Here is a 13,261-nt window from a genome sequence, read left to right as displayed (position 1 = left end):
GATCGGACATCTAATGCAAAGCAATTTTCCCCCCGGAAGAGATGTTTTTGCAGGACCAAAGGCAGTGGTGTATTTAGGTTTTGTGCTGCCCTAGGCCTGACTAAGTTTGTGCACCCCCTAATTTAAATATAACCCACCCCTTCCTGTAAAGGCCTCACCCCTTCCTGTTTATGGCCCGCCCTGTCATCTCTACACCACAGACCACAACCACAGTCTATTTGTGCCCATAAGCATAGCCTTATCAGTTCCCATAAGTTCAGCCTCATCAGTGCCACCTCATTACTGCCCATCAGTGCAGCCTCATCAGTGGCCATCAGTACACCCCCATCAGCGGCCACCAGTGTAGCCTATCAGTGCCCATAAGTGCAGCCTATCATACCGGCAGGTAGCAGTGTGACTGCTTTATGGGGGTGCCAGACTGATTTGCCTCCTGGACCTTGCCCTCTGGCCCAATTTGCCCCATAATACTGGGCTTAAACTAAAAGTGTAGCGCAAGCTGGTGGGGACCCTTTTCGTGCAAGAGTCGGGAGAAGGCTGTTTTTTTTTCATGTGCTGTGCAGCTTTTTTGCTGCCCCCCTGCAAAGTGCCGCCCTAGGCCTGGGCCTTGTCAGCCTAGGCCAAGATACAGCACTGACCAAAGGCAGATTGACAGCAGAAACTGAGCCATGGGATGATCATACAAGTCTACAGCCACCATTTGACAAAATGCTTAGTGACCCAACTCATTGTATGCAGTTCAGAAATTTCTCATGCCGACTCCACATTGAGATCATGGACAACCCACAATACCTATACCACCATATTGGAATTCCACAATACATTTCTCAGGAATGCCTTTACAAACATACTTTCAATGAAAAACACTAAAGACAAACAATTATCTTTAAAACTCTTCCAGTTTAAAAAGGGGAATGGAATGATTGTTTTTTTTGACATCTGTCGCATTGGGAAGGATTTCCTACACTTTCAGTCCTGGAGATGCAGTGGGAATAATCAATTCTCTACAAAGCGAAGGGAAATTTCCATCTTAGACCGCGTTCACTGGGAAATTTGTTGCTCCATTGGAAGATTTGTCCTCACATTTTATTCCAGGGGCAACATGTACGTCCCATCATTTTCTCAGTGGCAGTAGTCTCCAGGACAAAGTTAATCTACTCAATGGGGTCATAGAATCAAAACCACCTGATATGTTAAAAAAAAAAAAAAATCACAAATATTGCTATACATACATTTTAAGCCTCTTACATTGGGACATCTTTGACCATCAGATTTTTTACTGAATGAGAAATTGCCATGGCGGACTTACCTCGATTAAGTAGGCTGTCCCTGTATCGTCCCTCCAGAGTACAGTTCCAGCGCTCGAAGTGGAATTGGTACTCGCACTCTTGAGCACTCATGCTAATTGCCTCCAAGAGGGTCTCTGCTACCCCCGGGTCTCTCCGGCACATCCTGCGTTGTTTGCGCTCAAGCTTGAGGCGGTCACAGATTTTGTAGTGGGCTTTCTCTGCCGCTCCCTCTGGTTCTGAGGTCAGAGAGAGAATTGTCAAAGGTTCATTCCCTGTCAGCCTGAAAGAAAAACAAAAATGCTTAGAAGGGACGTGGACAGAGACCTGTGTAAAAGTTTAGAATTTATACTGCAACACAACATCTTAGGTTAGGATTACCTATTATATTTTGTGTTTTAATTTGGGGTTCTGAGAGTGGGGATATTACCCCTCCCTTTGGTCCCAGTGACAACTTGTCACGGGACAGATGGTGGGCGATCTCCCAAGAAAGATTCTCATTGGAATCAAAACAAAATACCTCTGGGCCAATTTATAAAGCACCTTAAAATTAAAGCCTCGGAAAACACACTTAGCGCTATTTTGAGTGGAATAAAAAAAAAAAAAAAAAAAAAAAACAGGTGGCCCTCCATCACCTTCAAGTATCCATATAGTCAAACGCTGTTAAAATCACCATTGCAAACTGTAGAGCTTTTATTAAAATAATCCTTATATGTAAAACAAAAACATGATTGAAATACCCAATTTTTGAGGGTTGAAGTGTATTGGAGGTCTCCTGATCGCTTTCCTGCCCCAAACGTCAAATGTGACAAAACATGTAGGGTGGAGCACATTTTCCACAACCACTGTTACTTAAGCTGTGAAGAGCTGAGAGGGGGGAAGTGAGCAACGGTACTGCCATCATCACAGGTCCTAGAGCTGTGATCCCTCAAGGTGTTGCCGACACATCAGTCACATCCTTGACTAAAAGAACAAGAATGCCGTTCGTTAGCATGACCTCCCATACATCATGGGTGAACACTGACCACACTAGGATGATCTGCTTCCATTTTAGCGTGGTCAGAAAGGACAAGAAGTGGGTCTTCATGAATGTGATTGGCAGAATGACCAAGTATTTTTCTGTACTTTGCCTTTATAAACATGAAAGGTTTTACCAGGCGTGTTGCAGGGGGCAAGGGAAAATTCTAACTATTGATTTTTAAGGTTGCCTACAAGTCTATGAAGCACTGCAGCTTCCACACCATGGACTGTAATTTATAAATGGGCCATCAAATGGAGGCTACAGTGTGCCTAACCTAGCAGAGTAGACTATAGCAGTATCTGCTCCTGCTATAGGTCACCCCTTAGAGTAGGGGGGAGGCTGGTGCCCGCCAACTGTCCCAATGTTCAAGTGAGGTCAGGAGGTGAGAAAAAAAAAAAAAGGCAGCGTCACTCAAGATCACAAGGATGAAACATGGTAAACAAACCCACTGACTCTTCAGCACCCCACAGCATATACATGTGAATACACGTGTGATAAATTGGCAAAAAATAAAGTCAGGTATGTTTTTTTTCTCTAGATGCATGTTGAGGGCTCATATAAAAAGCACCAAAAAGCATCAAAATTCACAAAATCAAGGTTAATGGGCCCCTACACTAATTGATGGCATAAAGCAGAAAAAAAACATTAAAACCATGTACGTTTAAAGTATTTAAAACTTTAACCATGCCAATTTTTTTTTTTTTTCATTACAGGGATTAGAGTTATGTAGCGTACAAATCAGAGAAAATGAAATTAACCACAGCTGTATATGGATCATCCAAGTGATATAATTAATGCAAGCTGACCAAACAGCAACTCGATACAAGATCACAACATACATAAGGCAAATAAAATAGATATTAGACATGTTAAAACCTTCAAATTGACAGAAAAAAAAAATCAAATATAACCAAGGGGTAAAAGGTTTGTTATATGGTCCAATGACTAACAAAAAAGTTTCAATCAGCTATAGAAAAGGCTGGCAGCATGCAAGGACTCACTATATCCTAGATCTCCATTTTTCCTCTACCCTAGATGTCCATTTCTACCCCAACCTAGATCTCCCTTTCTACCCCAACCTAGATCTCCATTTCTACCCCACCCTAGATCTCCATTTTTACCCCACCCTAGATCTCCATTTCTACCCCAACCTAGATCTCCATTTCTACCCCACCCTAGATCTCCATTTCTACCCCACCCTAAATCTCCATTTCTACCCAGTGCCGTCTTAAGAGCATTAAAGGGCCCCGGACAATGCAGTGCACTGGGGCCCCGCCTACCCAATCACCCATGAGAATAAAATGCAAATTATGGATAAGGCGATATTTATTGGTACGGCAGTGCCAGGCTAAAGACAGCTTCCAAGTTGGGTGGCTGGGTCCACACACACAGACGGGAGTCAGACTCGACTGTCCAGTGTGTGCTGTTCCCGTGGAGGCAGGCAGGCATTCCTGCAGTTGTGGGCTCCCCCTCCACAGTCCAAGTGGGCCGACAGGCGCTTGCCACCTGCTAAGTTCGGTGGCCGGATGCACACGGGAATTGGGACTAATGCTTGACTGAGGCTGGGTCGCTGGGCAAGTGGGGCCCCCAGGCAACTGCCCAGCGTGCCTATTCGGTAAGATTGTCCTGTTTCTACCCCACCCTAAATCTCCATTTCTACCCCACCCCAGATATATCCATTTCTACCCCACCCTAGATATATCCATTTCTACCCCACCCTAGATCTATCCATTTCTACCCCACCTTAGATATATCCATTTCTACCGCACCCTAGAACCTCCATTTCTACCCCACCCTAGAACCTCCATTCCTACCCCACCCTAGAACCTCCATTCCTACCCCACCCTAGAACCTCCATTCCTACCCCACCCTAGATCTCCATTCCTACCCAACCCTAGATCTCCATTTCTACCCCACCCTAGATCTCCATTTTTAGGTAGTAATGTTCACCATGACATGCATAACAAGATATTCAACTCCTCCACTCCAATACCAACAGAGGCTGTTTGAATCTATATACCAACAAGAGACGCCCCTACAACACTTCTGCCAAAACAGATCCAAGTTCTTTCCAAGTGTGCCGAAACCAATTACTATTGAGTTTCCCCAACCACAAATTCTAGTTGGAGCCAATTTTCACACAATGCTGAGATTAACATGGTTTGTATTCAATTCAAGTGAAATTATCTGTTCATTTTACCGACATGTCTCTCCAATGCATTTCACCAACATGCTGTCAAAACAGGCACAGTGCAGTTGAACATTCAGTAAGGCCCCTGCCAGTCTTCTACTTACCTGTCTCTGCTCCAGCAAGATATTACCTGTGCATTGAAGTCGACAGGGGTGTATAGCAATTGTGCTGTCCAGATTTTGGCAAATGGCTGTTCTGCACAGTTGAGGTACACAAAACAAATATCTAGCTGGATCAGGAGCCATGGCTAGGAGGGCCCTAAAGAATATGAAAGCTAGTCTTAATTGGCTCCCAATGGTTACAAAAAGGACCCCCCCTTTTTCTGTTAAGAAATGTTCCTTGTAGGTGCACAGTCAGTAGCAGCCATCATGGCTTTGTTAGAACCCAAAGTTGTAAAAAAAAAAAAGTCACCAATTTTGGCTAGGCAGCCCACATGGCAACATTTCGGACCAATGTGGACTAGATTCCTACAACAAATAAAAAAAAAGAGCCCCCAAAATCAAAAGAGTTCCCCACCCCCCCCCCCCCCCCCCAAGAAAAAAAAAATTCAATGAGAACCCAAAAGTAAAAATCCCAATACAAAATTCTCCAAAAAATACTATAATTTGTCATAATTTGATAAAGAGAAATGACCAGCGCTATGGACTAAGGTGCATATGGGGGGGGAGGTGTTGTGAATGGAAGGTGTAAGCTGCCACCAATCAACCCTTGAGTACAAGGGTAAGAGTGCAATATAAAATGTGGTGATTGATATCGGCGCTACCTTATAATGTATGAAGTAAAAACACACAAATATCAGAGTGTCACCAATATATAGTGAGTGAAACTCCTAAACGAAATAAATAAATAACCAATGTGTTTAATAAAATTCCAAATAAAAACAACCAATACGGTGATAGGTGTACAAAATTACCATGTACAATAATGGTGAACGTAAAAGGGAAAAAAAAGGAAAAAAAAGGAAAAAAAAAGAAAAAAAGAAAAAAAGAAAAAAAAAGAAAAAAAGAAAAAGAAAAAAAGAGAAGTCATAATTTGTTTTAATAAATAATTCGACATGAAATTAAAGTGTGCCAAAATCATCCCACCTTCCCAATCCAGGAGCAGAAGTTCAAGCAACAAAAATAAAAAAAGGAATACACACACATCCTATGGCCTGTGCTCAGTATCTTCAAAACCTAGGTTTTAAGAAACTAATTTTTTTATTTTTTTATTTAAGAACCTTATAAATAAAATGTATAATGTTTTTTGGTCAAGTGCTAGATTTTCATCATGTCACTAAGTACATCAGTCAATGTTTATTCACCATCAAATCGCCATCAGGCACCACCATTGCCTAGCAAAAACAGAAAATAAAAAAAAAAAAAAATAATAATAAAAAATAATAATAAAAAAAAAAAAAAAAAAGTCACCTTTGTTCTATGGTAGGGTGCAAATCAACATGCTAGCCAAATCTTCTGTAGGCACTTATCATGGCGGGGATTGATAATCCACTCACCTTCAAAAACATTTGTACAGTAGTCCGCCCCTGGGACTACAGACATAAGATCAGAATGCTACCTTCCCCCCCCAATTCAACACAAAGCAGAAGAAACTCTGCGCCAACATAGGTTTAAGCATTGTATAAAACACGAGAACAACATTTTAAAACCGACCCTTGAGCTAGATTTCTTTTTTTCATCAACAATAAAACTTTACCCTCCAATAAAACAAGGGAAAAAAAAAACACTTTATCTGATAAAATACTACATTGGAAAGACGTTCCAGTCTGCTACAAAAAGAAAAACAAGTTATTTAGTTTGTCACACTGCTAATAAAAGGCACAGTGCCACTGCCAATTTGTCTGCGGCGAAGTAATACCACCAAATCAATAAGACGGCAGGATTGGATGGCTGAGTGGAAGGTGGGGGGGTTCACGGCTGACCAAACCAAGGTCGTCTCGTTGACCCCCTCCAATTAGTTGGTTGGTGTAATATTCCCTTCCCTCTGGCAAGCAGACTCTAATGAAGCTGTACTGTATCCCATACAGTCTCTGGCATGGTAACAATAGGGCATTTCTCAACCTGGCGTGTGCCCAACCATCTTGGAAGGGGTACCAAGCCCATGTTACAGGATCAGCGCTCACAAATCAGGCACGAGGGAATGAAAAATATGACATAAAAAAAAATCCTAATGACTACAATGAAAGATCCTACCAGGCAGGAGATAAAAAAAAAAAAAAAAAAAATCTTATGGAGGGCTGTCAATGGAAGATTTTGGGAAGACATAATGAAACTGGTGGAGATGGGCCAATAATGATTGGTGATATATTCTTGTTCTTCTGTCTGGGACAATTCAAATCAGAGTATTCCATCTTATCAGCTGTTAGCAGAGTATTAGGTGTATGTGAAAGCCGCTTCCAAAAATCCATCCACTTCGTCATCCCGGCTACAAGGGAAGAGTTGATGGACTTGGCGGCCATTCCTTTCATACATATCCAGGACCTGTCACCGGTCTCACTGCCGACTAGTCTCATCACACTCTTTGAAGAAAAAATAATTTTCTATAGGCTTTGGAGCTTAAATATGACGGGTCTTGATGGGAAGAGGTTTCTTTTTTTTTAAATGACGGCCCTTAAAGTGGACTTAACATCTTCAAGCGCAAGTGGGTGAATGCTTGCCAAAATTTGCAAGTGTGCACAGAATATCGCAATATCATCAAATCCATAAGACAGGATTGCATGACTGAAAGGAAGGGGGGTCATTAGCATAATTTGTGGTTTATTAAGGGTTCACGACTGTCCAAAACAAGGTGGTCTTGTTGACCTGAATTAGTAGGTTAGCGTAATATTGGGTTCTAGGGATGATCGGCATAATTTCTGGCCCAGTGTTTAGGTCAACAAGACCACCTTGTTTCAGTCAGACCATGAACACTTACTGGGCCAGAAATTATGCCGATCATCCCTAGCTCCCACTATTACACTAACCTAATTCAGGTTAACAAGACCACCTTGTTTCGGTCAGACCACGAACACTTACTGGGCCAGAAAGGATGCCGATCATCCCTAGATCCCACTATTATACTAGCCTAATTCAGGTTAACAAGACCACCTTGTTTCGGTCAGACCATGAACACTTGCTGGGCCAGAAATTATGCTGATCATCCCTAGATCCCACTATTACACTAACCTAATTCAGGTCAACAAGACCACCTTGTTTCGGTCAGACCATGAACACTTACTGGGCCAGAAATTATGCCGATCATCCCTAGATCCCACTATTACACTAACCTAATTCAGGTTAACAAGACCACCTTGTTTCGGTCAGGTCATGCATTAGTAGGTTTGAGTAATGCTGGGCTCTAGTGATGATCAGAATAATATGGCCTAGTAAGAGTTCACGACTGACTGAAACAAGGTGATCAAAATTTAAGGTCCAGTGGGCTGTAAAGTTGTTCAGCATACTTGGTGGTTCTGTAAGCCCTAGGAATGAATGCCATAATTTGTGGTCCAGTAGGCTCTAGGAACAATCGGCATAAACTTAGTCCAGTGGTCTATAGGGATAATTGGTGTCATTTGTGACCCAGTAGGGCTTCATGGCCAGACCGAAAACAAGGTAGTCTTGTTGACCTGAATTAGTAAGTTAGAGTAATGGTGGGCACTGGGGATGATTGGAATAGATTATGGCCCAGTAAGGATATCATGACTGACTGAAACAAGGTGGCCCTTGTTGACCTGAATCAGTAGGTTAGTGTAATAGAGGAAGACTGGCATAATTTATGGTCAGTGGGTTCTATGGTTGATCGCCATAATTGGTGGTTCTGTAAGCTCTATGAATGAACGCCATAATTTGTGGCCCAGTAGGCTCTAGGAACAATCACCATAAATTTGTGCCTCAGTGGGCTGGTAGTGATAATCGGCATAATTTGTGGACCAGTTCATGACTGACCAAACCAAGGCACTCGTTGACCCTCTCCAATTAGTAGGTTCGTGTACTCTATTCCCTTCCCTCCTTCAGCACTGACCAACCCATGTGGTCAGTTGCTGCTCTGTTCCCCACCATTTCCTGGGCTACTTCTGGGTTCCTCGTCCACTTCAGCAATTGAGCAACCTCTGAAAATGCAGCTCCTGCGCTCAGAAGTTACCCTTGTCCCCCTCTCCATCCCTGGCATCTTACCGATGCTTGAAAGGAGCCGCAGATACACTGCACGGCACATGCGCCATACGATGTGGTGCATGTGTCTTTTCAACTCAACTATGTAACCATCTCACCATGTGACTTGCAAAGTTACCAATTGATTACTTTGTTGCAAGCGAATCTCATGCCTTTCCTAGAATTTATGCTGCCTATGGATATGAGCAAAGCGTGCACAACCTGGTGCAGCTGTGAATGGTAGCCAATCAGCTTCTAACTTCAGCTTGTTCAAATTAAGCTTTGACCAAAAAAATAAACCTCGAAACGAATTGGTTTCTATGCAGAGCTGCACCAGATTTTTGCAATCCGCCTCCAGGTTTTTTCCTTGAAGCTTAATTGAACAAGCTGGAGGTGGAAACTCATCCCTAGAGTCCGCTGGCCCACCAATTCTGATGATCCTTCATGGAGTCCACTGGGCCATAAATTCTGATGATCATCCCTGGAGTCTGCTAGACCACAACTTATGATAATTATCCCTAGAGTCGACTGGACCATAGTGGGCTCTAGGGATGCTTGGTATAAAATTGTTGCTCTAGTGGGGTCAGGGGATAATTGTTCCTGGAGCCCACTAGGCCACAAATTATGTGGATCATCTCTAGACCCCACTGGAACTACAATTTATATTGTTAATCCCTACAGTCCATTGGGCCACAAACTAGGATGGATCTTCCCTGGAATCCACTAGACCACAAATTCTGATGAATATCCCTAGAGTCCAATGGACCATAATTGGCTCAAGTGATGCTTGGTATAAATTGTTGCCCTAGTGGGGTCAAAGGAAAGATCGTTCCTAGAGCCCACTAGGCCACAAATTTTGTTGATCATCCTTAGACCCCCCCACTAGAGCTACAATTTATAAAAAAAAAAATCACTGGGCAACATATGGTGATCGATATAATTTTATGGTCCAGTAGGCTCTAGAAATTGTAAATCTGTGACCCAATAGACTCTAGGCATGATTGGCATAGTTTTATGGCCCAGTAGGCTATAGGAATGATCAGCATAATATTTCTGGTCTAGTAGACTCTAGAAATGCTCAAAATTTGTGGTCCAGTAGACTATAGGCATGACTGGCATGATTTGTACCTCAGTGTGCTCTAGGCATGATTTGTGCCTCAGTGTGCTCTAGGCATGATTTGTGCCTCAGTGTGCTCTAGGCATGATTTGTGCCTCAGTGTGCTCTAGGCCTCATTTGTGCCTCAGTGTGCTCTAGGCCTCATTTGTGCCTCAGTGTGCTCTAGGCCTCATTTGTGCCTCAGTGTGCTCTAGGCCTCATTTGTGCCTCAGTGTGCTCTAGGCCTCATTTGTGCCTCAGTGTGCTCTAGGCCTCATTTGTGCCTCAGTGTGCTCTAGGCCTCATTTGTGCCTCAGTGGACTGGCATGATTTGTGCCTCAGTGTGCTCTAGGCATGATTTGTGCCTCAGTGTGCTCTAGGCATGATTTGTGCCTCAGTGTGCTCTAGGCATGATTTGTGCCTCAGTGTGCTCTAGGCATGATTTGTGCCTCAGTGTGCTCTAGGCATGATTTGTGCCTCAGTGTGCTCTAGGCATGATTTGTGCCTCAGTGTGCTCTAGGCATGATTTGTGCCTCAGTGGACTGGCATGATTTGTGCCTCAGTGTGCTCTAGGCATGATTTGTGCCTCAGTGTGCTCTAGGCATGATTTGTGCCTCAGTGGGCTCTAGGCATGATCGGTAAAATTTTCCAAAATTGAGTAGGCCTTTGGTGAATGGGTTGCAAAATTTGTTTCTAATTGACTCTCAAATTGAGCTCAATTTTACGTTTTTCCTTCACAGAAATGATGCCAAGCAGCTATTGAGTCCATTAGGGGTGAATCCCACCACCCATCTCCAGACTGTGACAGCAAAAGTCTCATCTTTTACAAACCTCTCAATCTACAACCACAGAACGCAATACTTCACAATGACGGCTTCTCCCCGAGCTGCTGGGAGTTGCCTCTTGGCCCAGAAAGCCCATTTGAAAATCGGGAAAAAGACTGACGGGAAGGCCGCGTCCATCGCCTGCCTTTCTCCATCGCTGGCGCTCAGTAAGGGAAGAACCCGGGCCAGGTGAGTGATGCCGAATTCCAGTGTCACTCCATGACAGCTCTGCTGAAATATTGCATTCCTCAGCCTGCAGTCTTGGCTTTGGCTGCGGCCTTTTTGTTTTAAAAAGGAGCCCTTTTCTCACAAATCTGACTTAATCCTTACATGACTTCTGAGCTAGGCTTGCCAGCTTTTCTGCTAAACCAATCTTTCCTTCTGGACGGGCCGAGAGCATGCAAAGAAACAGCGTCTGCTGGGTCAGAAGTTCAAACTAAGAACAGGTTTTTCTTTTCTTTTTTTTTTTATTCCAGTTGTTCTGCAGCTCACCATCCAATGCCGCAGTTAAAACCCAGCTGACCGAATGGATCTGGATAACTACAGAGAGCATTGAAATTATTTTACAAAATTTAAATTTTTATTTTATAAAAAAAAAATGTACAAAAAAAGTGTACAAAAAAAAATGTACAAAAAAAAAATGTATAAAAAAAAAATTACAAAAAAAATTACAAAAAAAAAAAAAAAAAAAAAAAAACTTTTGGTTAAGCTCCAGGCAGATTGTAGAAGACACCAAATTAACCCCTTCCCACCTTGGCGTCCCCTTAAGAAAAAGGGGGCGGGAAGGATCATATGACCATTGCAATAGGCTGTAAGGGGGGGTCACATGATTGTGAGCCAGTACCACCGGCTACTGATCATTAGTGGGGACAGAGTGGTCTTCGACACCCTCTCGGCAGAGAAACCTCAGCCGCCCAGTGTGTGCGGACGTTCTAGCTATTAATACACAGCCTAATGCAGGCAGCCATTCATCAGTGCTGGCCCGGAAGGATTTTCCCCCTTAATGACCAGGCCATTTTTTGCGATTCGGCACTGCGTTACTTTAATGGAAAATTGCGCGGTCGTGCGACACTGTACTCAAATAAAGCTGAAGCTTTCTTTTAGTGGTATTTGATCACCTCTGCAATTTTTATTTTTTTGCGCTATAAACAAAAGCGTGCGACAATTCTGAAAAAGAAACAAACAAAAAAAAAAAAAAACGTATTTTTCACATTTTGCTATATAACATTCCCAAAAAAAAAAAAATGTACAGAGTAAATTTTTTCATCCTTTTAGGCCAATTTGTATTTTGCTACATATTTTTAAATAAAATCGCAATAAGCGTATTTTGATTGGTTTGCGCAAAAGGTATCGCGGCTACAAACCAGGGGAAAGATTTATGTCAATTTTGTTTATTTTTAAAATTTTATTTTACTAGTAATGGCGGCAATCTGCAATTTTTAGTGGGACTGTGACATTGCGGCGGACAGATCGGACCCCTAACTGACATTTTTGACACTTTTGGGGGGGCCAGTGACATTACTACAGTAATCAGTGCTAAATAATATGCATTGTTACTGTAATAATGACACTGGCAGGGAAGGGGTAAACCTAGTGGGTGATCAAAGGAATAAAGTGAGTCAGTCTCGCGGGTTCGACGGAGGTCATTTCTGAACTGGTTTATGAAAGACAACAGTGAAGTCACACTGATTTGCAGTAAATATTCATTATTATGTTTTTGTGTGAAAATCATGTTTTAATGGTTTTGTTCTATGTTCGTAATAGTTCTGTTCTTTAATGGTTTTGTTCATTTTGTGCACTCATGTATAAATATATACCTAAAATAATATATACCTATGTTTTGAATTTGAAAAAATCATATTTTATTTTTCCAATTAAGAAGGGTTCGGTGAATGCGCATATGAAACTGGTGGGGTTCAGTACCTCCAACAAGGTTAAGAACCACTGGCTTAGGGAGTGTTTACTAACTGTGGGGGGGTTGGGCTTTTGAAATTACCATAGAGACCTGTGATCCTGTATAGAAGGATCACAGGCGCTCTGTAATCATTTGAGAGAACGGTCGGCTGTGTTTACAACAGCTGCCCGTTCTCTCTCAGTGGGGAGCGATCGCGGGTGGCTGGCCAGTGGCAATCGCGGCCGCCGGACCCGTGCATCGGCATCCCCGCTGCCTAGTGGGGGCGGGAGCGTGCCGTGCCGCTGGTGGCACTCACTCACCCCCCCAGCACCATGTGTGCGACCGACGTTGTACTACATCGGCTCGCGCAGGAAGGGGTGCATGCCGCAGTACAACTGCGGCGGGCGGTCTGGAACTGGTTAATACATTATTAAGCAGAGGTTATACTGCTTGTGGGTCATACTGCTTGTTTCCAGTATTTGGGAATCAGGGATTTAGCTGCATTTACTAAGTATGGAGTGACTCCTTTTGTATACTCTAGAACAGCCTTTTTCAACCAGGGTGCCCAGGCACATTGGGGTGTCTTGAGGTTTCTTCAGGGGGTGCCTTGGCAAAATGCCTAAAAATTTATCAAAAATTGTATACACGCCAGCAGGTGGATGATGCCTTTTAGTTACACAAAGCCACGGGTTTCCATTATGCACCATTATGACTTTCTAGACCCTGGCATCTTAAAGCGGAGTTCCACCCAAAAGTGGAACTCTGCTGATCTGCTTCCTACCCCCCTCCGGCGCCACATTTGGCACCTTTCAGGGGGGAGGGGGG

General features: G+C 43.1%; 1 protein-coding gene across 1 annotated transcript in view; it reads right to left on the bottom strand.

Annotated features, from left to right (window-relative positions):
• Positions 1–13,261, bottom strand: part of WNT9A (Wnt family member 9A) — a 178,641-nt gene that overhangs the window by 37,715 nt on the left and 127,665 nt on the right. Inside the window, exon 2 of the mRNA XM_082259570.1 lies at positions 1,307–1,566. Within this exon, the coding sequence (XP_082115696.1) occupies positions 1,307–1,566 (260 nt within the window). The remainder of the gene's footprint in view (positions 1–1,306; positions 1,567–13,261) is intronic.

This window comes from Pelophylax lessonae (assembly GCF_965119305.1).
Source record: "Pelophylax lessonae genome assembly, chromosome: 5".
Taxonomy (NCBI): Eukaryota; Metazoa; Chordata; class Amphibia; order Anura; family Ranidae; genus Pelophylax; species Pelophylax lessonae.
The sequence above is the reverse complement of the archived record's forward strand: the minus strand, read 5'-3'. Positions and strand labels throughout refer to the sequence as shown.